This window comes from Dromiciops gliroides, chromosome 2, assembly GCF_019393635.1.
Source record: "Dromiciops gliroides isolate mDroGli1 chromosome 2, mDroGli1.pri, whole genome shotgun sequence".
In the NCBI taxonomy this organism is placed as follows: domain Eukaryota; kingdom Metazoa; phylum Chordata; class Mammalia; order Microbiotheria; family Microbiotheriidae; genus Dromiciops; species Dromiciops gliroides.
The window spans coordinates 61,984,073-62,011,698 of record NC_057862.1 but is presented as its reverse complement, the minus strand read 5'-3'; the positions used below and the strand labels follow the sequence as shown (position 1 = coordinate 62,011,698).

The window sequence follows — 27,626 nt, the reverse complement described above, 5'->3', positions numbered from 1 at the left end:
TTGGGAGTGTGTGGGAATTGGCCTTATTCTGAGCCTAGAGCTTTCCTGGGAGCAGGTGAGGGAGGAAAACAATGAGAGTCACTCTTGTTCCATAACTTAAGTTTCTCCCTTTCTCATAGAGAATGTCAAACTTCAGAATCTCAGTCATTTAAGGACCTTAGATCCTCTCTGCTCCCTATGCCCTCCCCATCCCCAACACCCCAAATGTTAGATCATTTTAACAACTTGGGCCCTGGACAAAGGAGAGCTACATGTGAAAAGGAATGAGGCCTCTCCCTGTTTGAAATCTAAGTGAGGGTAATTCTCCCTCCCCTTCCATATCTGGGGTCCAGTTCTTGGGAGGTGGTGAGGGAGAATGAGGGGAGGTCATTTCCCCAACCCATATGCCTCAAGAACAAAGGGACTTCTGGCCCTGTCAGAAGGGGCCTGGCAGGGAGGATGGAACTACATCACAACTTTAGGTCATGTCAGGGCCTGAACATATTTCATTCCAACACTTACCCCTGCTCTCTCTCTGGCTGCCAAAATATCCGAATAGAGTAAATGGCTCTAGTGGTTTCTTGTCAGTATGCATTAACACCTTCTTCCTCTCTGCTGCTCCTAAAGGGACTCATCATTTGCTTCCCATTCCTTGCCTTACTCTGTCTCTACCTTCCCACTTTTCTCCAAAATGCAGTGATCACTTGCTGCCCCTGCTCTCCCAGAAGGGCCTTCTCCAGCACGTGTGAACCTCTGCAGCAGGCTGAGAGGACTCACACACTGATCTGTCCTTCTACAAGGCCACCAAGAGCCATGTTCAGTGTTTTAAGGCTCACTCAGCAATATCATGCCAAGAGATGGTGGGAAAACCTAACCCCCCACATCCCTTAAAGTAGTTAAAGTTACATTAATAAGACCTGTGCTTGCTTTTTTACTGCTTTGGGCAGTAAAACCATTTTCTAATGGTTTGAAATAGTCAGTGAGGTGGGAAGCTAGGTGGCACAGTGGATTCAGGAGTACCTGAGTTCAAATCTGGCCTCAGACACTTGATACTTACTAGCTGTGTGACCCTGGGCAAGTCACTTAACCCCCATTGCCCCGCAAAAAGAAAAGAAAAGAAAAGAAAAGAAATATTCAGTGAGAACTATAGCCCTTTCTAACAGGTTCTTTTATGGAACTGGGAACTTGCACAGGCTAGGACAGGACTGGGAGGAGGTGAGGGTGAATGGGATGATAGATCTGATATTAAAATAAAGGTCTTTGTGAAAGTCTTACTTTTGGTTATCACTCAGAGGCAATTCAGAGTGATGCTGAGAAAGAAGCTGCAGATTAATTTTCCATGTGGCTGTTAATAAGGGAGCTTGATGCCTAGACATTTAATTATATGTGAAGCATTTAGCAGAACCTCAACTAAAACCTTATTACAGTAGCAAAGCCATGAATGTAAAAAGACGCTACCCCATGGAACATGGTTATTGAAAACATGAGCTCGTTTTCTCAATTTGAGTCTCTGGGGAATGAACTTTTATCCCATAAAAGCACTTGCCCAGTGCTATACAATTCACAAAGTACTTTTGTGAGTATGAAGACCCTATGAGGTAGAGCAGGCAGGTATTACCATTCCCATTTTACAGATAAAGAAACTGAGAACCAGTGAGATTTGCCAGCTTTCCTGAAGGGATAGGGCAGGGCAAGGAATAGGATCCACATCTCTCAATTCTTAGTATAGTAATTTTGCACTGTTCTTGAGCAAGAAACCAGCCTAATAAGATTTTCCCCCTTAATCTTGTCTAACAATTGAGAGGCCAGGAAAATGGCATCATCAAGGTTATAGCGGGAAAGCTGGACTCAAAGCCAGGGGAGTGTGGTGTATTGGAAAGAACCCTGGATTTCAACAAATTCAACAAATATTATGTTTGTTGATCAGGAGACCCTGGCTACTAACTTGATGAAATTAAAGAATGAATCCCTTGCATGGGAGTATAAAAAATGCTGTGGTAGCCACTGGAGGGAGGGGGAGAGACAAAAACTTAAAGAGTCTGGAAGAGAGGGCAAAACATACTCACATAAGTAAGTACAAGGAAATTCAAAATAAGAGAAGAACTGGGGGTGGGGGGTGGGGATCAGGAAACACTTCATGGCGGAAGTGGCCCCTGAGCTGTGCCTTAAAGCAAGAGGAGGATGCAGAGGCAGAGTTGAAGAAGATACTCCAGGCATGGGTCAGGATGTGTGCAAATGCGGGGGAGTAGGGCAGAAAATGGATGTCTACTTCATGGGGGGAGCGAGTGGCCCAGCTAGGCTAGAATGTAGACCAGCTAACATACTACACATTTTTTTTTTCTTTATCTAAAAGTCATGATAGTCCCTCTTCTCATACGATCTCATTGGATAGATTCAAAAGCACTTACCAGAGGTTCTTATTGACTGGAATAAATCCTTCATTCTGTGTGCCCAGAGTTAGGATAGCCGAGATAAGCCCCTGAGAGATCCAAAAGGAAGAAGAGGTCAATAGCTGCCTTTATAGAAACAAAGGACTACTTCGGGAATGGAAGCTGTGGTGGAGTTGGACCCTGGAGAAGGTGACAGATGTCTGAGCTGGACTTTTTCATTAATTGGCAGATTAAGGGATACATGGTTTAAGAAGAATGTTAAGCAGAGGCCTCGTCTAAATCAGGGGTCAACTTGGATTTGAGCATATGGTTCTGGGAAAGTCGCTGCATGTCACAAAGGGGACTTTCCAAAGAGGAGGCAAATGATGGAGAGATCGAGATTTCCAAATAATTATCCTGATTTTGGTGCTTCATGGCATCTTAGAGCTACCTGTTCCTTTCTTCTCTTTAAATACACTCCTTTTTTTTTATTTTGGTGGGGCAATGAGGGTTAAGTGACTTGCCCAGGGTCACACAGCTAGAATGTGTCAAGTGTCTGAGGCCGGATTTGAACTTGGGTCCTCCTAAATCCATGGCTGGTGCTCTATCCACTGCGCCACCAAGCTGCCCCCTAAGTACACTCAATATGAAGACTTTCAAACTACCTGAATGGCCAAAGTAGAGAAATAAGTCATTTTACAGAAGTGAGGGGTCTGAAATTTGAGGAATATTTAGGGTGCTCCAGATTATGGAAAATCAAAAGAATCTTAGAACTAGAAGAGACTTCTAGGATCATCTAGTCTACCCCCTCTCTATGGTAGGGCCCATTAAGACTGTCTCCATTCATTTCATAGTGTTCAGGCCTATCCCTGTGCCTGTTCTATGACCTTCCTTATGATAGATATTAGGTTGTACATGTGTCTTAGAATTTTGTAAATACAAGGACCATCCTTCCTCTGGAGATGGAAATGAATTACCACTGCTGGCTAGAGAGTATACCCATGTATACACACATTTAGACACAACTATATTAATCATTGAGTCCTTATATTTTCCTGTTGTTTTGTGTATTGGAAGTTTATGTGCATCCTTTGCCCCTACCCATAAAATCTGAATTAGTGTTTATATGTAGAAATCCAAAGAGGAAAACTAAATGCTTGTACTAAGGGCCTTTGATCTCTCACTAAAGAGAATAACCCAAGGCCAACCTCTTGACAATGAATGTCACTGGCAATTTAGAGAATTTATTCACTGCTTCATTCAATTATTCATGCCTAGATGAACTGGTTACTATCCTGACTATCTATGCAATTTTAATTGCTTAATGTACTTTTTTTTTGCTTTCACCTATAAACCCATAGATAATTTGGCTCAAAAACAAAACAAAACACAACAAACCCACAGGGGGCAGCTAGGTGGCACAGTGGATAAAGCACCAGCACTGGATTCAGGAAGACCTAAATTCAAATCCGACCTCAGACATTTGACACTTTACTAGCTGTGTGACTCTGGGTTAGTCACTTAACCTTCACGGCCCCACCAAAAAAACCCAAAAAACAACAACAACAAAAAAAAAACCAAACAAACCCACAGATAAGATCTTTAATTAAACTCCCTTTAATGAATCTTTAGTAGATGCCAATTCTTGGAAGCCTTTCAGCTTCCTCAATGAACTACAAGACTCAGAAAATCCCATATCATAGTTCTGGAAATGGACAGGTAACATTTTGCTTCCTCACAAATTAGCACCCTGGAACCCAATCCTACCCTCCAGCAAAGGAACATCCCTTACAGATGGGACTTTTTGTACAATAATACAGGAAAAGTTGGGCTATGTATTTAGTACTTTAATGACTTGGAAGAATCAACACCAATAGATCAAGTATTCCTTACAAAAATTAATGGGCCTAACTCTTTGAGAAACTTTGCCAATCTAAAGATAAAAAATATCTCTACAAAACCTTAAAAACATTTTTTTCCTGAGGGACTATGAGGGCCACTGGTCACAGGAGTTCGAACATTTATAGATCAGGAACTCCGATTAGATTACCTGTATAGTTAATCCATCTTTGGCTGACTCCCCACTAATAACCTATGATTTACTCTAGCTTTGCTTTTAGCCTATTTTTGTAACAAAAAATTGCCATATATAATAAACATTGATTGTATTACATGTAAGAAGAAGAAAATACTACTAGGATGGATTTTTCCCCCCACAGAATCACTTTTAAACTAGGAACATAGTGCTCTAAAAACATAGCTTGTTCTCAGTTACTACCTCTAAGACCTTGGACAATCACTTAAACTCTCTGAGCCTCAGTTTACTTATCTGTAAAATAAAGGTACTGGACTAACCTTCAGAAGTCTTCTCCAGCTCAAAATCTATCTCTAAACCTATGATTTTATGATTCTTCAATTCCACATGGATGTTATATACCTAGTTGTAAACCACAAATCTGTCATTGATATTTCCATGTCACTTACCAGGCCACACTTGATGCTTCCTGCCTTGTTTAAGATGAATGGATTGGCTTAGATTTCTTTCTAATTCAAAATATAAGTCAATGTGTTCATATGAGACCCTAGTTCTCCAGTTATTTCCCAAAGGATTTTAGCATTTGGATGTAATGTCTATATATGCTAAAATTTCTAATAATAGCAATAGCTAACACACACACACACACACACACACATATAACTCCCCCCTCCCTTTTAAAGTGCTTGTGGATAGCAGAAAAATGAAGCCGAGTGAAAGGAAATTCTGAGTCCTGTGGAGCTGTGGGTTCCAATCCTATCTCTAATACTTACTAAGCCTGGCCATGAGAAAGCCATTTAGACCCTATTTCCTCATCTTTAAAATGGACACAATAATGGTTGTGGCACCTACCTCACAAGGTTGTTTTGAGATTTAAATGAACTCATGCAAATGAAGCACTTGGCCAACCTTAATAGCAAATACCTAAATGGTATGTTAGTTATTATTTCATTTCAATCTCACCAGAAGCTCTTTTTTTTTTAGGGAGGCAATTGGGGTTAAGTGACTTGCCCAGGGTCACACAGCTAGTAAGTGTTAAGTGTCTGAGGCCGGATTTGAACTCAGGTACTCCTGACTCCAGGGCCCGTGCTCTATCCACTGCGCCAGCTAGCTGCCCCCACCGGAAGCTCTTTTAACCATAGTAGGAATTTATGCCCATTTTACAGATGAGGAAAGTGACATTTTCCAGAGCAATCAAATGACTTGCCCACTTTATACAGTAAATGTGAAAGAACTAATACTCAGACTGTTATTTGGTCTAGTCCTCTTTCTGTTGCATTGTGCATGCAATGTAAGTATATGATATTAGAATGGTGGTATAAGAACTGGAAAGGACCTTAGAGGCCACCAGTACAATCCTGTCATTTTACAGATGAGGAAACTGAGGCCCAGAGAGCATAACTGACCTCCCCAAGATAGCATGGATAGCAAGTAGCAAGGTTAGGATTTGAACCAGGTCCTCGTATTCTGAATACAACACCTTTTCTATCACACCGAGAAGGGGACAGATCACTAACCATCTCTTAGAATCATCGGGCATACTTGGAGTAGCCAACTCTTCATTTGTAGAATGGTCAATATTTCCTCCCCCTGTCTTTTCTGTTCCTGACACATCTTCTGGAGTTATTAAAAAGCTAAGGTATGGAATGAAGGTGAACTGATGAACCTGGGGTAAACGTGGCCTCCAGTAAGAGCCATAATTCCCCAGACTGCGCCTTTGCAATGAATGCTCTGGATTGCTTTGCAGTTTTCATCATCTCCCTGTACCTTTAGATGCTTGCCCAGGCCAGCAGTTGAGGTAACACGTGTTCCCCCTTCCTCCAAACTCCAGTCTCTTGAGTTTTTCCTTTGGCCCTTTCCAAGTCAGCGTGTTCATTCTGCTCTTTTGAAATCTGGATTTATGAGACAATCTTTTCCAAACACCAAATGACAGAAATTGAATAATCACCGGGGCCAATTCAGCAAGGCCTGACTGCAGCTGCGTTTCTATCCCTCTCCTGGGCACAGAATACTTACTCCATGTAGTTAGTGCAAAGCTTTTACTAGCTCAACTTATGATGAGATTTAGAGAAGTCTGTCTTGCCCTTCACCTTTGGTTTCTGTGGAAGGGTTGCAGCCAGCAGCCTGTCATCCATCACAAGAACTTCCAGAAGGAGCGGGGTGTGGAAATAAGGCTGGGTCCCTTTGCTCAATAGTCATTATTTTTCCCTCTTTCCTCCCATTGGGGGGGGGGTGGTAAGGTAGGCCAAGGTTGAGCATCTTTAGAAAATCCAAGCTGTTCATTGATCCTGCCTGCTAAGGGCATTTGCTCTTTTCTCCCCTCCCCCACCCCCGATACAATCCTGATCACTGTACCAACAGCCTGGGCATGTCACAGCCTGAATGTGTCACATGCCTATGTTGAAAACTGCAGACACCAACTTGAAATATAAGGCTTTCATGCTGTGGATGAAAGGCTGCCTGGTGGTTTGAAATTCAACCTCAAATACACCTTGAAAACAACAACAGAAAGTACTGAGGAGGGAAGAGGGAGTGCAGATACCATGTAATTAGAGACTGAACAGAAACAACTGTTTGTAAGAACCCTGGCCATGACTTTTATCCGGCCCCTCTTCATTCACCTCTTCCATGGACTATTGCAGTCCCTCCTAATTGGACTCCCAGTCTTTCCCCTCCCCAATGCAGCTGTTGAAATAACCTTCTAAAAGCCTCGGTTGGACCATGTCATTCCCTTACTCAAAAGCCTTCAGTGGTTCTGTATGGCCCCTAGGATACAATACGAACTCCTTCCATTGGCATTTCAAGCCCTTCATAGTCTGGCTCCTGCTGACCTTTCCAGGGTTGTTTCAAATGACTTCCCTTCATACGTTCTATGCTCCAACTGAAGCAGCTTGTTTGCTGTTCCCCAAGCCGACATTTTATCTTCCATCTCTCCCTCTGCAGACTCTCCCCCAATTCCTGCATTGCACGATGTCCTCAGCCCACCTCTTGGAAATCTTAGCTTCCTGTAAATAAGAAAGGTCTTTCCTGATTGTCCTAGTTATTAGTGCTCTCCTCCAGTTACCTTATATTTACTTATATTGCATATTGTAGCTCCTCCCACCCCCATAGAATATAGGCTCCATGACGCAAGGGATGATTTTTTGAGTTTGTTTTTAGTTTCTAAGGTGCTTAGAAGTCCTTTGTATATAGTAGGTGCTTAATAAGTGCTGGATTGAGTGGGCTTTTAAAATTTTGACCCATAATATGGGACTATAGTGACCACTGGAAAACCAACTCTTGAAAATCTAATTCTATGAATTTTTAAAAACCTTTATCATGGGAGAAAAGGAATGATAATTTTTTTCTATCAAGAACTGCATAGCAGGAAATGATGGGGACAAAAAAGTGTATACTTAGAGACAGGGCAGTGGAGAATTAACTACTCTTCTGTGTTTGCTAGGGCAGACTCCCTCTGGTAAAAATGGGAAATCAGAACATTTCCTCTGTGCTTTTAAATTCTCTGTTCCTGCCATTTAATTCCTTTGCTAATACTGCCTTTCACACTCCCTCTCTATTATCTCTCCTCACCCTGACTCCCAACAGGACAATTTGTAGAGGAGATTCTTGTTCAAGTTCAAGTTGACCTAGATGGCTTTATAGGCCTTTCCAACTCTGAGACCCTGGGCAATTCTGTATAAGTCACCGAGCCCTGAACAAATATGTGATATTATAATGACTCATCCCAGGAAGGTTTCCATTATAAGATAGCTCAGGGCCTTACATTAAAGAAATTAATCTCTAAGGGTGAGGGGGGAAGTATTTGACAAGCAGAACTGTCTTCTGGCCTCCTGAAATCACATTTTGGAGGTTGTTACCTACAGAGCAGTGAAAATAGCAAAGCCCAAAACAGACCACTTACCATTTGATTCTTCTTGACCTCCTAAAAGAAATGCAATTCAAACCTCACTGGGACTGATCATTCAAGGCAATAGGTTTTTTTTTCTCTCTCTATCCATCTGAAGTAACTGAGAAACATCTAAGTCTGCTGCTTTGATTATTTTGACTGTTTCTTCTGGGCTTGATGTTAGATTGGATTTACAGAGAGTAAAAGAAAGGAGTTTGAGGCAGGTGCATGTACATTAACTGATGGAGACACCGATACATTTTATAGCTACATGTAGAGATACATGCGTATATTACATACGCTTACAATGTACATGTTCTCCAGTTCCATCCTGGCACTGAAAAAAATGGATACAGTAATTTATAGACTCTGAGCATCGCGAGTGACCTCAGAGGTCATCTAGTTCAATCCCCTCCCTATAGTAGGAATCCCCTGACTAGATTCCTGAGATGTTGTTATCCAGACTTGAACTCTTTAGCATGGCCACAGATAAGGTGCTCACTTTGTGGACACAAATCCTCATATAAAGTTGAAATCTGCTTCCTTATAATTTATGGCTATTGGTTCTAGTTCTCCCCTTTGGGGACAAATCCATCTTTTATCTAGCAGCCCTTTAAATATTTGAAGACAGCAGATATATATTTCATTCTAAAGTTTTTCTTCTCTAAACCAGACATCTTCAGTTGGTTTACCCATTCCACCTATGCTATGGTCTATTTATCCTCACTGCCTTCCTTTGGCCACTAGGTTGTCAATAACTCTCTTCTAATGTAGTGGCCAGAAGTGAACACAGTACCCCAGATGTGGACAACTACTTTGTTACCATCAAAAGCTACTGTGGTGCAAAACACATTTCCTCCTTTGGTTCCCAGAACAGCCCTGTGAAGTAGCTACTAAAAGTACTACCCTCCTATTACCATTTCCATTTTATGAAGAAGACACCAAGACTCAGAATATAAAGTAACCTGGGGTCAGAGAAGTATTGAAGAAAAGAGGAATCAAACCTGGGTCTTCCTCACTCCAAGACTTCTTTAAACTCTGTCATCTAATATTTAAGGGAAATTTGATTGCTCTCTCGAAGTGACTTTCTGACCAAATACAAATATCCATGCATTAAGAGAAGAGAGTAATTATCACATTTATAAATAGTTCTTGTGTTTAAATTTCTAGACCCAATGCTCAAGGTTTTTGTTTGCTTAAGAAAATCTGGGTACTTAGCTCAGTGTTGTGTAAGCATAGGAAAACATGCCTGGGCTTGCTTTCTTGGTGTGAAAATGTAAGATTTATCAAGTTCATGTACATTTTTGAAATGCAGACACAGATTAATTTACTAAGACTTTTAAAAGGTGAAGTGTAAGAAAAGAGAGATAATTCATGAATTATCTGACAGATTTGAAAAGATACAGACAATGAAACATTACAAAAGAGACAGAAAACTGAAGGGAGTTTAGGAGAAAGAAGGGGATAGCCATAAGAATATACCATCTGAAATTTCATAGATATTTTTGAAGAAAAAGTTGTATACAATAGAGATTTGCAGAATTGTAGACCCTGTTTTCTATTCTATGTGTAAGGAAATGTTCATATTTGGGGATGTTTGTCAAGATCATAAGAAAAAAAGAAAAAATTTTAAAATCTATTTTAGGGGCAGCTAGGTGGCGCAGTGGACAAAGCACCAGCTCTGGATTCAGGAGGACTTGACTTCAAATCAGGCCTCAGACACTTGACACTTACTAGCTGTGTGACCCTGGGCAAGTCACTTAACCCCCACTGCCCCGGAAGAAGAAGAAGAAGAAGAAGAAGAAGAAGAAGAAGAAGAAGAAGAAGAAGAAGAAGAAGAAGAAGAAGAAGAAGAAGAAGAAGAAGAAGAAGAAGAAGAAGAAGAAGAAGAAGAAGAAGAAGAAGAAGAAGAAGAAGAAGAAGAAGAAGAAGAAGGAGAAGAAGGCACTTTAGAATGTTTTCTGGTCCCTTTCTCAAAATAAGGTTAAATAATGAGAACTAACTCAAGTGGGCTTTCTATATCCCTGCTTACATTTCCTTGGCACTCCAAATAGCTTGCTGAGTGACATCTGCCAGAGAAATAGTTATGTAATTCCAAAGAGGAGTTTAGAGACCCCCATCCCACAGAGCAGGCCTGGTCCAATTTATCCAACGGCTTCCTCTTAAAGGCAAGGCAACCTGATCCAAGCTCATTCATCATGGCTAAGTGTTACTGACAATCTTACTAACAAGCCACTCCCTGGCTCCCTGGCCTGATCTTTCCCCTCCTGGCTCATTATGGGATCAAAACAATGGGATCTATTTTCATGGTGGGAGCCACAGCTGCCCCTTGTCAAGTAGAATTAGGCTCTATTATGGGTCATAACTTGGTGTATTTATGGATGCTTACTCTGAGGAATTCTGGTGGTTGATTGGGACAGGCATAGGGTACTTAACGCCCGGCCATGATTGACTATGTCATTTCAGAGTTGAAAGTGCTCTCTGATGTCATCTACTCTTACCTGTATCTGTATCTGAGGAGCAATCCTTTCTACAAGATCTCTTTACCATTGATCATCTAACTGTCTCTCAAAGCATCCTAGTCTGCTTTTCAGATAACTTTAATTATAAGGAAGCATTCCTTGTATCAAGTCAAAATCTGCCTTTCTGCTCCTTCTACCCATTTTGTTATCTGGGCACAAACAGAACATTCCCCTCTCCCTTTCAAATGCTTGAGGAGAACTCTAGTGTCTTTTCTCCCCAAATCACCAGGCTTTTTTTTCTACCAACTAAACACCCCCATTTTTGTCAGATGATCATCATATGGATCAATTCCCTTTCCTTCCATCATGCTGGTTCTCCTCAGTATATGCTCCATTTTGTCAATGGCTTTCCTAAAATGAGACTCCAAGAATTGAAGACGATTGTAGTCCAAATGTTGTCTGGTCAGGACAGAGTACATACAATGGGGTTATCACTTCCCCTGTTCTTGACATATGACCCTAATTGCAGACCAAGATTACATTAGATTTTGGGGAGGCTGTGATGTCATGAAACTGGTCTATGTTTGGTTTACTAGTATGAAATGACACAATCAATATCTGAACCCGGTTTCTTGACTCCAGATCCCAAGGTGCAATCCTTTCCAACTGCGCCATGACAGGTCCTGTAAATATTTGTTCCTGAGGAATCAATGGCGAGATAAGGACATCAGTGATGGATCTGATCTAACAAATATGAGAAGGCACAGAAAGGAGGCAAATGCCCCTGGGTATCTCTGGCCCTGCTTTTGATGGGAGGAATCAAGGCTTGCCTCAGTCTTATAAAGTCAGCATATTTTGTCTTTGGTATCCTCCCCTGCCCTCCTAGTGTCCCTCTCCTTTATCCTGAGCTACCCCTCCCAGATGCATAACCGTTGTCCTATTTCCACAGGGCCTTTCTCTCAGGTAGCTGCCAAGGAATCCCACCAGGATATGAGTTGCTTTGGGTCAACCTTTATTCTCAAAAAAATGAATCTCTAAAAAAGGGAGAGGAGGGTAGAGTGGAAGACCCACCAGAATGGTGATCAGAAGACCTAACCCTACCTCTGCCACGAATTACCCGTGTGACTCCGAATGTCTCCTCACTTCTTTAGACTTCTGCTTGCTTGTATGTAAAAAGCAGGGGGAGGGGAAAATTCTTGCACAAAACACATTATTAACTCTCCAGGTCGATACAAATGAAAGCTACTTCTATTACTTAATTCTGAAAAGTGAGGGGATTGATTGGCCTGGGTGATTTTAAAGGTTCCTGCCAACTCTGAAATTCTGTGTATTTCCTGCTTTGGGGTCTTATACTTTCTCTTTCCCCAAGCACTCTGGGATCCAGTTTTTCTGGCTCACTTGCTACTCCTCAAATCCAGAACCCTTTAGTTCCTATCTTCATATTTTTGCACTGGCTAGCTCTCTCTCTCTCTCTCTCTCTCTCTCTCTCTCTCTCTCTCTCTCTCTTTTGGTGGGACAATGAGGGTTAAGTGACTTGCCCAGGGTCACACAGCTAGTAAGTGTCAAGTGTCTGAGACCAGATTTGAACTCAGGTCTTTCTGAATCCAGGGCTGGTGCTTTATCCACTGTGCCACCTAGCTGCCCCACTGGCTAGCTCTCTTACCTAGAATTCTCTCTTTCCTAGCCCCCATTTCATAGTTTCCCTGACTGCCTTCAAGATTCCCAAGCTCAAGTCCCGTCTCAGAGGATCTCCCTGGTCCCTCATGTTGCTATTATCTTATCCTCAGAGATTGTCTTCCATCTACTATGTATAGGCCTTGTATGTACCTAATCATGTATAGGTTGCGCGCCCCATTAGAACATGGGGACACATTTTGCCTGCCTCTGAATCCCTAGCACTTAGCCCAATGCCTGCACATAGTAGTAGCTGTTCAGTCATTTCATTTGTGTCTGACTCTTCATGACCCCATTTGGGGTTTCCTTGGCAAGGATACTGAAGTGGTTTTGCCATCTCCTTCTTCAGCTTACTTTACAGATGAGGAAACTGAGGCAAATAGGGTTAAGTGACTTGCCCAAGGTCACACAGCTAGTAAGTGTCTGGGGCCAGATTTGAACTCAGGAAGATGAGTCTTCCTGACTTTAGGCCTGGTACTCTATCCACTGTGCCACCTGTTTGCACATAGTAGGGGTTTAATAAATATTTTTTGTTGAAAAGATTGATTGTATCTTAGGAATAAGAAAAAGTGGTAGGGAAAATGTCAGGAAATCCTAATTCAATGCCCTTCAACTGATATATAGCATTCTACTTGGCTGACATGTAAGAACTTTTTCCTGCTAGGTGCCCTCATGCTCTGTCATTATGTCTACCTGGGCTTGGGTGTCCCCTCATCAGACTTTTCTATTTCTTCTCTGGAGGAATAGTATGGCACATTAGGAAAAGTCCTGCATTTGGAAGGCCTGGCTTTCACTTAATTTCTTGGAGCCTCAGTTTCCCCATCTGTAAATTGAGGAAAGTGGCAGGCTAATTAATTTCTAAGGTTCTTTGCCACTCTAAATCTCTCTCACTGTGAAAATGTCCTGGAAAATATTAACAGTGGTGGTTGGTCCAGGCTGAGCTAGTCACAGCTTTTTCTGGGATTTTTGTGGGTGGAGTTGGTGGGCCCTTGGCAAAATCTTCTCTGTGATTCTCTGACAGCTTGGGAAGAGGATTAGGATTTCTAGAAAACTGATCCTGCCCCTCAGGAAGAACATCTTGGGCCAAATGGGGACAACCAGCCTTTTCGGTCCTGCTTCTTGTTTTCTCTGTCTCTCATCCAACCTCTTCATACAATGTGTTTTTAGTCTTCATGGAAAATTACATGAGGATTTCCAATCTCCACCCCCATGTTCCCCATGTCTCTCTGGTGGTGGGGGCTTTAGTCAGTCTGCAGCTCTCACTCGTCCTCCACAAACCAAGGGCTGCCTGCAAACTCATGCCTTTATTAAGCTGATAAAGTGAAGTCCTGTTCTCTAATCAATAAATTTGGGCTGAGGAACCACAGCACTCAATTTTCTCCTTAGTTGGCTTGATTGCTAAGACCACTAGAAGCTGCCCCCTGGGGCTCCTGCTCAGGAGAGAATGGGAAACTTAACCCTTCATGGCCTATACCTTCTATAAGTCTTCAATGAGGGCCTAGGAGTGGATCCGTTATCTGCTGCTTAGGCTGCATAGACCCAACAATGTGCAGGGGGCTGCTGGGGGAGGTGGCAGGGCCAATGAGTCTCTGCCTTTTTAGAGGGCCCCTCTCTCTGATTCCAAGAAACCCAAGATGGGTCGGGGGTCCCATGAAAGACCTAGCAGAAACTGTTCCAGAATTTTAGAGTCAGAGGGACCCCAGCAACCACTTGATCCAACCCAGACCCTGCAGAAGAATGCCTAGTATGAACAAATATGGCAAGTAGTCATTACTGCGTCTGCCTCAGGAGATTCTCTGATGGGAAACTCACTGCCTTCTGAGAGTGACCCAGGTCACTTTTGAACAGCTCTAATTGTTCAAAAGTTGGTTTTTTTTTTTGGTAGGGGAGTGAAGCAATGGGGGTAAGGGACTTGCCCAGGGTCACACAGCTAGTAAGTGTTAAGTGTCAGAGGCCGGATTTGAACTCAGGTCCTCCTGACTCCAGGGCTGGTGCTTTATCTACTGTGCCACCTAGCTGCCCCGGAAGTTTTTTTTTTTTGGACATCGAGCTCCTCTCTACAACTTCCATCCCTCCTTTGACCCCTTGCTCCTTGTTCCTTTCTCAGTATCTAAACAAAATAAGGCAAATTCCTTTCTCATGAAATTACTTTAAATCCTTGTGGATGATTTCTTGGGGGCAGCTAGGTGGTGCAGTGGATAGAACACCAGCCCTGGATTCAGGAGGACCTGAGTTCAAATCCGGCCTCTGACACTTGACACTTACTAGCTGTGTGACTTTGAGCAAGTCACTTAACCCTCATTGCCCCACCCCCCAAAAATCCTTATGGATGGTAAGATGATGGAGTTTCAAGCTGGAAGAGACTTTAGAGGCTAAATATATTCAATCACTTTATTTTACAAAGGCATGAAAGGGTTAAATGACTCACCTGTGGTCTCATAGCTGCCATAGGGCAGAGGCAAGATTTAGATGCAGATCTCTCCCAGTTCAGCCCAGGGTTCTTTGCAAATATATTTTCCTTCGTGACATAGACTCTGGGATAGTTGTTCCCTGCTCATCTTGTCACCCCATGTTTGTTTGTTCTGCCCAAGATTCAGATTTTTAAAAGGGCCCAAGGATTGACTGGTTGCCCACTATAACATATTTCTATAATAATAATAATTAATAACAGAAGCAATAATAATAATAACTGATAGTCATTCAGAATAGGTTGGAGGACCTTCAGATCATGCATGTCACATGAGGATTGGATGAAGGATAAAAATAATCATTATTGTTATCCTTCAATAATAATAATGATTATTATTATTTACATAGTGCCTACTATGTACCAGACACTATGCTAAATGATTTACAAATATTATCTTATTTTATCCTCATAGCAAGCCTTGGAGGTAGGTACTATCACTTTCTCCATTTTACAGTTGAGTAAACTGAGGTAGTCAGAGGTTGTGACTTTCCCAAGGTAATCCTGCTAATAAATGTCTGAAGTAGGATTTGAATTCAGGTCTTCCTGAATCCAGGTTTAGTGCTCTATTCACTGTACCACCTAGCTACCTGGGACCTAGGAATGTTTAGCTAGGAGAAGTAGAGTTTCAGAGTAGGGGGACTGTCTGTGAGCCTCAGTTTCCTCATTTGCAGAAGGTTGTTGCGAGACTCAAATGCGGTTAATATATGTTCAATGTTTTACATGCCTTGATGCATTATATAAACATTAGCTAATATGATCTGTTGAACTAGCTCCCTCTGGAGAGAAGGTGGCCTCATCTCTTGTGGAGCAGGCCCAGTTAGTACTGACATTTGAAGGAAGCGAAGGTGTAGGGAGGAAGATGACTTTGGCCAGAAGATTGACTGAGCTAATTTAAGCCAAACTTGTCTCTGTCCAGAGAAACCTCAGGTCTCAGGATTCCCTGATGTCTCCATGATTTCCTAACACCTGGATAGTCCTTCCACATCTGGAAAAGGGTGGGGGGGCTTGGATACTGGGGGAGTCAATTCACATCCCAGGGGTGATGGGAATGGATGATGTGAGCACAGATTAGGCTTCCTCTTGGGAATCTTTGGGCTTAGGTAATGTGGAATGTGGCCAGCTTCCAATTACAGAGACCTAGGACATCAGAAGGAGACAGCCTGCTGTTTCAGAAACTCAAACACTTCTTAGAGATACCTCTGCTGTGCTCTGGGAAGGTTTACCGCTTCACTCTCCAACCAAACAGAAGACCCTAAAATGGGGCCTCAGTGACATATTTAGTGTTGTTAAAGAGTACAATGGAAATAGTACCGATTGACTGAAAAACTGGGGTTTTAGCTAGACTTTGCCATTCAGTAGCTGTATAACCTCGGACAAGTCACTGAACCTCAAGTCTCAGTTTTCTCCTTTGTAAAATGGGCACAGTAGTTCCTGCCCTACCTCCCTGGACTTGCCATGAAGATCAAAGGAGGGAATGCATTCTGTGAGGTTTCTCCTATGTTAAAGTTGTGATTGGCTCTCCAGGAAACAGAGGAAGATTCAGTGACAAATGTCTTCTGGGCAATGTGGGCTATTGAAAAGAGGATCAACTTTTTGGGGCCAGAAGAACTTGTTTGAGCCTCCTTCCTACTACTTCCTGGTTGTGTGTCCATGGGCAAATAGTTTCAGCTCTCTGAGCCTCAGTTTCCCCCTTTATAAAATGGATATGATGCTCTACCTTCTTCCCAGGTCTACAATTAAGACAAATACTGAGTAAATCTTAAAGTACCATATACATGTCAACTATTAATAGTGAGAGAAATCAGATTTTCTAATTCTTTTGACAGAAACTAGGTCTTCTACTGTTCTTTGGTCCCCTCCTCCCTCCCCAGAACCTAGTATGGTGCTAGGTGCACCGTGGTTGCTTATTCAATCAGTGAGCAAGCATTTCAATTGCCTATGACAATACAAACACTGTGCTAGGCACTAGAGGTACAAAGAAAAGTGGAAAAGTTCCTGCCCTTAAGGACTGTCCATTCCTGACATGTTGTAGGCCTCCCACAAATATTTGTTATTTGATTGGGTGAGACAGCATGAGAAGGAAGAGGAGGAGGAGAAGAGAAAGAAGAGGGAGGAGGAGGAGAAGGGGAAGGGGAAGAAGAAGGAAGAAGAGGAGAAAAAGGAGGAGAAAGAGGAGAAGGGAAAGGGGAAGAACAAGAACAAAAAAAAAGACAAGAAGAACAAGAACAATAAGAAAAGAAGCCATCATTAATATAAAGCTTTAAATTTGAAAAAGTACTTTACAAATATTATCCCATTTATTCCTTACAATAACCCTGGGAGGTAGGTGCTAATATAGTCCCTATTTTAAAGATGAGGGGACAGAAGTTAAGTGACTTACTCAGGGTTACACATCAAGTCTTCCCAACTCCAGGTCTAGCACTCTGTCCATTGTGACACCTAACCCCAGTTAGTCATGAAAATTATGAACTCCATGTCTCCTTTGTAATTATAGCCTGCTTGTCAAACATGGGAAATGGCTTGGCCACACAATTCAATGATCTACAATACTTCTTCTGTGCAATGTTGCTTCATATATATGATTCACAATGTATTTCTACAATGGAAACATAATCTTATCAATGCGGATACGACCTCCAGTGACACAGATAAAAATCTACCTACCTCCATCCTCTGCAGTTCTTATTCATGCCAACCCATAAATCCTTCATATCAGCCCCAATGTACTTCTTTCTTTCTTTCTTTCTTTCTTTCTTTCTTTCTTTCTTTCTTTCTTTCTTTCTTTCTTTCTTTCTTTCTTTCTCTCTCTCTCTCTCTCTCTCTCTCTCTCTCTCTCTCTCTCTCTCTCTCTCTTTCTTTCTTTCTTTCTTTTTTTTGTGGGGCAATGGGGGTTAAGTGACTTGCCCAGGGTCACACAGCTAGTAAGTGTCAAGTATCTGAGGCCAGATTTGAACTCAGGCCCTCATGAATCCAGGGTCGGTGTTTTATCCACTGTGCCACCTAGATGCCCTTGCAATGTACTTCTTAAGGGCCTTCTTCTAGGTCTCTTGACAAGACATGTGCCAAAGCAACATCTTCATGGTCTTCTGGTTATCCATCCTTCTCACTTCATAACTTGCCCTCTCCCTTTCCAGGTCATGCAACTTTTTTGTTTCTTTTCTATTACTTTTTGTGTTTTCTTCATTGGTAATATGTTGGAGCCTACTTACACCTATTTTGCATCTCTTTGGATACGCCTCAATTTTGATTCTTTGGCAGTCCATTACCAGAAAAATATTGACCCCAGCATCTTCCCTTTCTAATCCATCCTACACTGGACTGCAAAATCGATATTCCTAAAATACATATCTGACCATGTTATACCCCTCTTCTAAGATCTTCAATGGCTCTCTATTGCTTCTAGATCATAAGACCAAATCCTCTGCCTGGAATTTAAAACCCTCTACAATCTGACTCCTACTATCTTCCTGTCATATTTCTTTCTTTCTCTCTCTCTTTCTTTCTTTCTTTCTTCTTCTCCTCCTCCTCCTCCTCTTCCTCCTCCTCCTCCTTCTCCTTCTCTTCCTTCTTCCTTCTTCCTCCTCCTCTTCTTCTCCTTCTTCCTCCTCCTCTTCTTCTTCTTCCTCCTCCTCCTCTTCTTCTTCTTCCTCCTCCTCCTCCTCTTCTTCTTCCTCTTCTTCTTCTATTTCCTCCTCCACTTCCTCCTCTACTTCCTCTTCCTCCTCTACTTCCTCCTCCTCCTCCTCTTCCTCCTTATTCTTATTTTCATTTATTTATTCATTCATTCATTCATTTATCTATGTATCTATGCATTCACTTATTTCTTTATTTATTTTGTGGAGGAATGAGGATTAATTTACTTGCTCAGGGTCACACAGCTAGTGTCAGGTGTCTGATGTTGGATTTGAACTCAGGTCCTCCTGAATCCAGGGCTGTGCTCTATCCACTGTGCCAACTAGCTGCCCTCTTATTTCTTATTATTGCCCTTTATGTATTCTCCATGTCAATTAAATGGCATTGCTAGCTATTTCCTGCACACATTATTTCATCTCCCACCTTTATGGCTCTTCCCAGATGGTCCCTCTTGTCTGGAAGACATTCTTATCTCTCCTCTACCTCAAAGAATCATTAGCTACCTTTCCTTTAGACCTTCTCAATGAGGCTGTGAGAAAATAATGGATGCTAAACCTTCTCATTTATAAGTAGCAATATATTAGAAACTCCAGTTAATTTTCCCTAAACTTGGGATAGAAATAAGGCGACCACATTTAATTTTACTCACTATAAGGCCTGATGCCCCCAGTCATGAGCACTCACTCTCTTGACATCACTTTTCATTACTTTCAATATACATACTTTCAATACATGGAATATAAGCTCCCTGAAGGCCAGAGCTATTCCATTTTTTGTCTTTCTATGAACAGCTCCAAGCACAGAACACATAGTAAGTGCCCAATAAAATTTTGTTGAACTGCATTATATTGAACTAAAAAGAGGGTTCTTTCAGAGAAAAGTTGTGATAACTTCATGAAACTGGGAATTTGAGTGAATCTCTCTGTGAATTCAAGATAGGAATGGGATCTGGAGAGCAATCTTCAACTGTGCCCAAAGGGCTATAAAACTCTGCATACCCTTTGATCCAGCAATACAACAGTTGGTCTATATCCCAAAGACATAAAAAAGGAGGGGAGGGGGGAAGTACCTATTTGTACAATATATTTCTAGCATCTCTTTTTTTGGTAGCTAAAAATTGGGAATCAAAGGGATGACCATTAATTGATGAATAGCTAAACAAGTTGTGCTATATGATTATAATGGAATATTATAGTACTATAAGAAATGACAAGCAGGATGATTTCAGAATAAACCAGGAAAGACTTACATGAACTGATGCAAAGTGAAGTGAACAGAACCATGAGAATATACACAGTAAGAGAAATATTGTTTGATGAAGAACTGTGAATGACTCAGCTATTCTCAGCAATACAATGATCCAAAAAAAAAAAAAATCCCAAAGGACTAATGATGAAGCATACTATCTACCTCCAGAGAAGGAACTGAAATTGTTTGAATACAAACCGAAGCATGCTATTTTTCATTTTCTTTCTTTTTATTTTATTCAAGTCTTCCTGAACAAAATGACTAGCATGAGAATGTTTGACATGATTGCACATGCATAGCCTATATCTGATTGCTTACAGTCTCAAGGAAGGGTCAGGAGGGAGACAAGAAGGGATGGAATTTGGAATTCAAAATATAAAAAAAACCCAGATTAAAAAAACATATTGTTTTAACATGTAATTGGGGGGGAAATAAAATATATTTTAAAAAGTAAAAATTCTTCACTGATTAAAAAAAGAAATAGGAGTTCTTAGAGATGGGAGCATCCTTAGAGGGAAGGATTAATCAGAAGAGGCTACAAAATTTCCTTGGAAAGTGGAAATGTTACATGCATATACATACACACATAATCTTTGATCCCCGTTACAATACCCAACAACACCTCGATGAATCGAAAACTGTTATTAAACTATCATTAATTTGTATAAGGCTATATCTTGGAGTGATGAAGAGTCAGACATGACTAAAACCTAGCTGAACTGAAATTTCCCCATTAGAATGAGGGTGAGGAGTTGTCTTTCTTTTTGCTTGTAATTGTATCAGCAGCATTTAGCACAGTGCCTGGCACAGAGTAAGCATTTAATAAATATCTGTTGGCTTGAGAGAGAATTGGGAAGAACAGGCTTTCTACTGTACTGTATAGCCTTCTGTTTGACCCTGGAGAAGCAGCAGTCTTTCATTACACTGATAAGGCAGCTTAGTGGTTCAGTGGGTAGAGCACTGGCCCTGAAGTTGGACACTTACTAGCCATGTGACCCTGGACAAGTCACTTAACCCCAATTGCCTTAAACATCTGAGGCCATCTCTAGTCATTCTGATGTATACCTTGCCACTGGACCCAGATGACTCTGGAGGAGAGAGTGAGGTTGGTGACCTTGAACAGCCCTGCCTCACTTAAATCCAATTCACTGAAAGTCATGACATCACCCCATGTCACAGTCTTCTTTGAGAGCAAAGGACAAACTGATATAGCCAAGTGAAAAAACTATTTTACTTGGAAGCAAGAGGAATCTGGCTTTAACCTCCCCTTCCCCTATCTCTACCCACATTTTCCAGTTATGGGGACCATGGACAAGTCATTAATATCCCTGAGCCTTAGTTTCTCATTTGTAAACTGGAGATAATAATAGCACCTCCCTCTTAGGATTCTTGGTTCAAATGAGATAATATAAGTAAGTCATCCAGCAAACTTTAAAATACTATTGAGTTCCCAGCTATTATTGTTATCATCATCATCTCCCTAAGGGGCTACTGCTCTGGGAATAAACAATTTACTCACTCAGCAGGATGTGGCCTGATTAGGGGCATGTAGCCCCACAGAAGCCTCTGCTTTCCTTGGAGCGAGGCTCAGATTATTCAATCATAAATCTAGATTTGGAAGAGACCTCAAAGGTTATCTAGTCGATCCTTCTCATTTTACAAATGATGAAACCGAGGCCCAGAGAGGCCAAATGATTTGTTTGAGGCTCCACATGTAGCAAGTAGCCCAATTGGTATTTGAACTCAGGAATCCTCTGACTCCAAAGCTCCATACCTAGAGACCAAAGGATAAAGGAGGCCCCAAGCCTGTTTAGTACCAGCCAGCAGAGAGCTAGGGTTCAAGGTCTGTCTCCTTCTGCATTGCAAAGCCAAGATCAAGGCCTAAGAAAAGACATAGTTTCAAAAAAAAAACCCCATTTGCTGCTGACCAAAAATCAACCTAATTTCAAAGCTGTTCTGAGGAAATATTTCTTCTACTTCTTCTGCAGCAGCTAGTCCCTAAAGACCAGGCCCTGGGCTCTGCCAAAGAGCTGAGCACAGAGGTAGTGGAGACTGATTACCTGGAAAGTGGGCACCTGGGACTTTAGGGGTGTATGTAAACAGAGGGAAATTTGCATGATTTTGAGACAGAAATCAGAGTAAGTGCTAGCTCCTAGTAACTGCTGAGCTAAGCACTTGTCTGAATCCAATAGTTCATTTTCATAATGGAATATTGAACTTTAATAGTAATTCACACTAGCATAGTTACTTTCCTCCTTTTCTTTTGTCAGCATCAGGATTATGAGTTTTTAACACCCTGAGAAGCCCCAACAAGGTCAAGTAGAAAGTGGAACAGTGCTGGTTACACCAGGAAGGGTTGACATTAAGGGTCAAATATACTCTCATTCTAAAGCACTGTTTTTGAAGATGCCTACTGGAATTGGGCACCATGTTATTTAGGCTCATGACTGCAAGGTCTCTCTTCTCCCCACTCCAGCCTCCTCACAACTTTCAGATAATACCACGTGCATTCCTCCTCTGTGCCTTATGTTATTCCTCTCCTGAGAATGTTTTCCCCTTCCTTCTCCATCTCTTTGATTCGTAATAGCTCTAATCATAGGGTTTTAGCATTGGAAGTGATCTTAGAAATCATCTATTTTGACCCTCTCCCTCTCATTTTCAGATTAGGGAACAGGTCCAGAGAAGGAAAGTGATTTGTCTAAGGTCACATAGATGACAAGTAGCAAAGATAGGGTTTTAACCTAGATGTTCCATTTTTTTCTTTGGGGGGGGGCAGGGATTGAGGGCTAAGTGACTTGCCCAGGGTCACACAGCTAGTACCAAGTGTCTGAAGCCAGACCTGAACTGAGGTCCTCCCGGATCCAGGGCCAGTGATTTATCCACTGTGCCACCTAGCTGCCCCACCAGATGCTTCAGTTCTAAAGCCATTACATTGAGTTGGCTCTCCAGTGTCTGGTCCAAGTTCATTACCTTTCAAAAAGCCTTCCTAGACAATTTGGGTGTACACAGATCTTGTCCTTTCCTACCTGCCCATAGCACTTATCTGTATTATACACTTTGGCCCGTGATAATATTTATTTTTAACACTTTATATTTGGTTATGCCATCTTCTTGCTCAGAACTCTTTAACAGCTACCCTCGCTCAACTGAAAAAAAAAATCCAAACTTTCTAGTTTGTCATTGAGTGGCCTCCATAATTTTATTCTAATCTACCTACTCACCATTGCCCAAATCTAGTCTCCCTATTGTGACACTACTGGAGTCAGAGGATGGGGGTTAAAGTCTCTGTCACCTCTGATGCTTGATCTTCCCTACCCCCCCCCTAAAAAAACCTACCACCAGTTAGAAGCAATCTCACTTGCTTGGATATCTGATAGCACTCTGTATCTCCTCCAAGAACTGATTTATTTAATTGATTTTATTGATGAGGTTTTTTTCAGTTGTTTGTATACATTTCCTACCTTCCCTAATATGGAATAATGGAAAGAACACTGGAACTGGAGGCATACTTAAAATACTAAGCTTATATTCTATTCTTTTTATTTATTTATTTATTTTTGGTGGGGCAATGAGGGTTAAGTGACTTGCCCAGGGTCACACAGTTAGTAAATGTCAAGTGTCTGAGGCAGGATTTGAACTCAGGTCCTCCTGAATCCAAGGCCAGTGCTTTATCCACTGCGCCACCTAGCTGCCCAACTAAGCTTATATTCTAATATAGCGAGACAATACCTATAGAAGAATAGTGGTTAGGAAGAGATTTTTTGGTTTGGAAAGTTACTGGGATGGTGGGTGGAGCCCTAGAGAAGTAGAATGACTGACACACCCTTTCCAGTAGCAGTGACTATATTGATTTAATTATTGTTACCCAATTGAAAGGAAGAGAGGGTGGAGTATAAAAGAAGGCAGATAGTGAGAAGATGGCAGTGGAGGGTTGAAAGTATGGACACTAAACACTTTGAGTTCACAGGAAGATAAAAAGACATCTATTCCTCTCTTCGAGGAATACAGTAGAAGTAAACTCAAGTAGAATATAAGCTTCTTGAGGGCAGGAACTATTCCATTTTTGTCCTTGTGCCCTAGGACAGTACCTTACCCACAATTGTTTGCTGAACTGAATATTATAACCTTTATCAACTTACCTAACCTCTCTGCTATGCAGGAAAAAAAGGGAATTAGACAAAAATAATGTGTAAGATGCCTTGGAGGTTTAAAAGAGTTCCAAATTGTTGCCCAGTCTCCATGAGTGGCAGATGAACAACACATCCAGATTTTCTCATCCTGTGTAGTTGTTGCCCAAATCCTAATAAGTAGATTTACCCAACACACGGGAGACTTTCCTCTAGCAAGCAAGAAACAGGTAATTAGTAAGAATGCACTGTGCTGGGCACTGAGGCTATAAAGGCAAAATGCAATAATACTTGCCTTTAAAGCTTGCTTTCTGTTGGTGGGGAAACAACACACACACACACACACACACACACACACACGAAAACACAAATACATGGTAATTTCTTTTTTTTTCTTTTTTTTTTCAGGGCAATGAGGGTTAAGTGACTTGCCTAGGGTCACACAGCTAGTAAGTGTTAAGTGTCTGAGGTCACATTTGAACTCAGGTCCTCCTGATTCCAGGGCTGGTGCTTTATCCACTGTGCCACCTAGTTGTCCCCACAAGATAATTTCAAGGATTGGGAATACACTAGTAACTTCTTGGATCATATAGGCCTTGTGTTTAAGGTGGTATGACACTTAGCTTTCAAGGAATTTAGGTATTTTAAGAATCAGAGATGAGAAGTCAATTCATTCCAGGAACAGGGGACAACCTGTGCAAAGGCGTGGTGTATGGAGATGTACTCACCTACAGAGAACAGCAAGTAAGGCAGGTTGACTGGGAAAGAGAATTCATAAGAGGAAGTAATCTGTAATAAACCTGGGAAAAGCAAGCTGAAGGTAGACTCTGAAGGATTTTAAATGCAAAATTAAGACTCAGAAGGATTTTAAATGCTAAGTCAAGACCCTATCCTAAGGTCCCAAACACACAACTTCCTTTAGCAGGGAAATGACATGGTGAGACAATTTTAGGAAAATCACTTTGGCAGCTTTGTGGAGGATAGATGAAAGAGGGCACGGACTAGAGGTAGGGAAACCAATTAAGAGAGTAGTGCATTATTCCAGGTGAGATGCTACGAGGAGCTGAACTAGGGTAGTAACTATGTGATTGGAGAGAAGAAAAGATATGAGTGACATTGAGGATATTGAATCAACAAGACTTAGCAAAGAGTCACAGATGGGTACGAGGTTGTAAACTTGGATAATTGAAAGGATGACTGTGTCCTCTATAACAATGGTGTCAAACACAGATAGAAATAGATTCCTGGAGAATGTATTGACTTAGAAAACTACGAATTAATATTACCTATGTTGTATTTTACTTGATTTTGTTAAACATTTCCCAATTACATTTTAATCTGGTTGGCTAGAATCTCTGCTCTATGAGAATAGGGAAGTAGGAAGAAGGATAGCTTTGGAGGTAGGGAAAGAAAATAAGTTCTCTTTTGGACATGTGGAGTTCAAGATGCCTATAGTACATCCCTTTTGTAACATAGAACTAGATCTGAGGAGAGACCCCAAGTCTAGATGTACAGATCTTGGAGTTACCTGTTCAGAGATGATAATTAAATTCATAGGATCTCTTGAGATCACAAAGCAATTGGGTATAATTAGAAAAAAGGACCCTATGGAGAGCTTCAGGGGATTGCGTGGTTATTAGGTGAGGCATGGATGATGATTCAGCAAAGGAAAAGGATAGAGCTGAAGTCGGGGTCTTTGAGCATTCTGTTGCTTGCACTTGGGCCACCCATCTGTAATTCCTTATTCTTCCATATGACTTGCCCACTTTTTCCCCCCCAAGTACTCATTTTGTTGATGGCCCTCTAACATCTCTTGTGCATATGTCATCTTAATACTGCAGAATGTACAATTTTTGCATATAATCACCCCATTAGAATGTGATCATTAGACTGAGGGCAGGAACTATGTTTTTGTCTTTCTTTGCATACGATTGCTTAGCACAGTGCTTGGTGTCTAGTAAGTGCTTAATAAATGCTTGTTGACTGTCTGATTCTGCCTCAGATCAGACCTATTTCAAAGAGAATGCTCTCCAGAAGCTGCTATACTCACCCTTCTGCTTGTAGTTGGAAGGGATTCTATCTGTTCCTCCCTTCCCCCTCCCTAAGGTACAGAAGAAATCCCTCCTCCCTACCTGAGGCCCAGAGCCCCCTGGCTCATTATATTTTTTTACCCCAATGATTAGACTGTGATTATACTCTCAGAGAGATAAGTATATGGTCTAGGGAAAAAATAAATTAGTTTCCATTTAAAAATTCTGCATGAGAGATAAAAATGATTTCTCACTCTTCTTCGGCCTCGATTCCAATACCCTAAGAAGCAGTGGGTAAACAATCATGAAAGCATGATTTTGTACTTATTTCATCCTCTTCCCTCTAGGATCTCTCAGTATGACAAGTTTTGCTTCTTGTAATTTTAGAATCTTAGCAAGTGTTCCTTCCCCCTGCCCCTCCAGTTGATTAAGGGAACAGTCACTGGGGAGGAACCTCTGTTTGAAGGGTAGGTAAGGATAATAGCAATGCCATCTCACATTTATACTTTTTAAAGTCCTTTGTAGTCATTATCTCATTCAATTCTTCTAACGAGTCAATGAAGTAAGCCAGGAAAAGAATAATGATTCATGTTTCACAGGCAAGAAAACCAAGGACGATAAAAGTAAAAGAGTAGACCGTGGACTATAGCTAAGTCCCTTGATTAGTAGACCAGTGTAATTTCTGTGCTCTCCCTTATGATATGTAGCATGAAGTGGTAGAAAGAAGACTGAGTTTGGAGCCAGAAAAACTGGGTTCAAATCCCTAGCACATGCCCCTTGTATGACCTGGGGCAAATAAGGTAGCCTCTCCATCTGAGTTTCCTTATCTATAAAATCATGGGGTTGGACTATGAACTTCAAATTCCCTTTCAGTTCCATATCTATAATTTCATTATAAAAGAGAAATCATATGACCAACATCCCAGTATGAATACAGACTGTACATTTTTTTTTTTACCAAAAAAGCCAATATAAAATGTCACAAGAAGGTTTGGGTAAAAAGTTATGTCTTAGGCTATCAAGGTAGTCATCTATACTGAACAGAGCTTGTTACATGATGTCAAAAATGTATAGAGAGCTAGAAGCCCTCTGAATCTTCATTTTACATAATCTAGTGATTTATCGTTCTGATTTAAGACCAAAGATGGATTTGAATAAAAACTCCATCTTTTTTTAACATGCATTCTCCCAGTGATGCTATGTGACATTCTGAAAAAAATATCAAAACTAGGAGTGACCCAGATATCACTGAAAGGCTGCCAGGTAACTGTAGGTAGATTGCAGCATATTACCAATGATGTTTGCATTGCAAGAAGTTACATAAAAGATCTAATCACGCAAACACATGATTGGGATAACAGGGGAGACAATCAGTTGTGTGGGAAGCAGAAAAGAAAATGGTTGGTTAGCTCCAGAACTACATTGGCACCTATGATTTTTTTTAAAGCAGCAGTTGTTAACCTTTTTTGCGTCATGGACCCCTTTAAAGTCTAGTGGACCTTCTCAGAATAATGTTTTTAAATGGATAAAATACATAGGATTACAAAGTAAACCAATCATATTTATATGCAGTTTTAAAAATATTTTTAAAATGCAAGTTCATAGTCCCTAGATTAAGAACTCTTGATCTAGAAGAAAGCTTCCAGAATGTATGAGAAATCTTTTGTGGGAGAAATGTGAAAGTGCATGAACACAGATTTCATAGAATGAGAA

The 27,626-nt window shown here is 41.2% G+C and overlaps 1 protein-coding gene across 1 annotated transcript in view; it reads right to left on the bottom strand.

The window, feature by feature from the left end:
• Positions 1-27,626, bottom strand: part of LOC122739671 (heparan-alpha-glucosaminide N-acetyltransferase-like) — a 383,950-nt gene that overhangs the window by 6,161 nt on the left and 350,163 nt on the right. Inside the window, exon 16 of the mRNA XM_043981320.1 lies at positions 2,388-2,458. Within this exon, the coding sequence (XP_043837255.1) occupies positions 2,388-2,458 (71 nt within the window). The remainder of the gene's footprint in view (positions 1-2,387; positions 2,459-27,626) is intronic.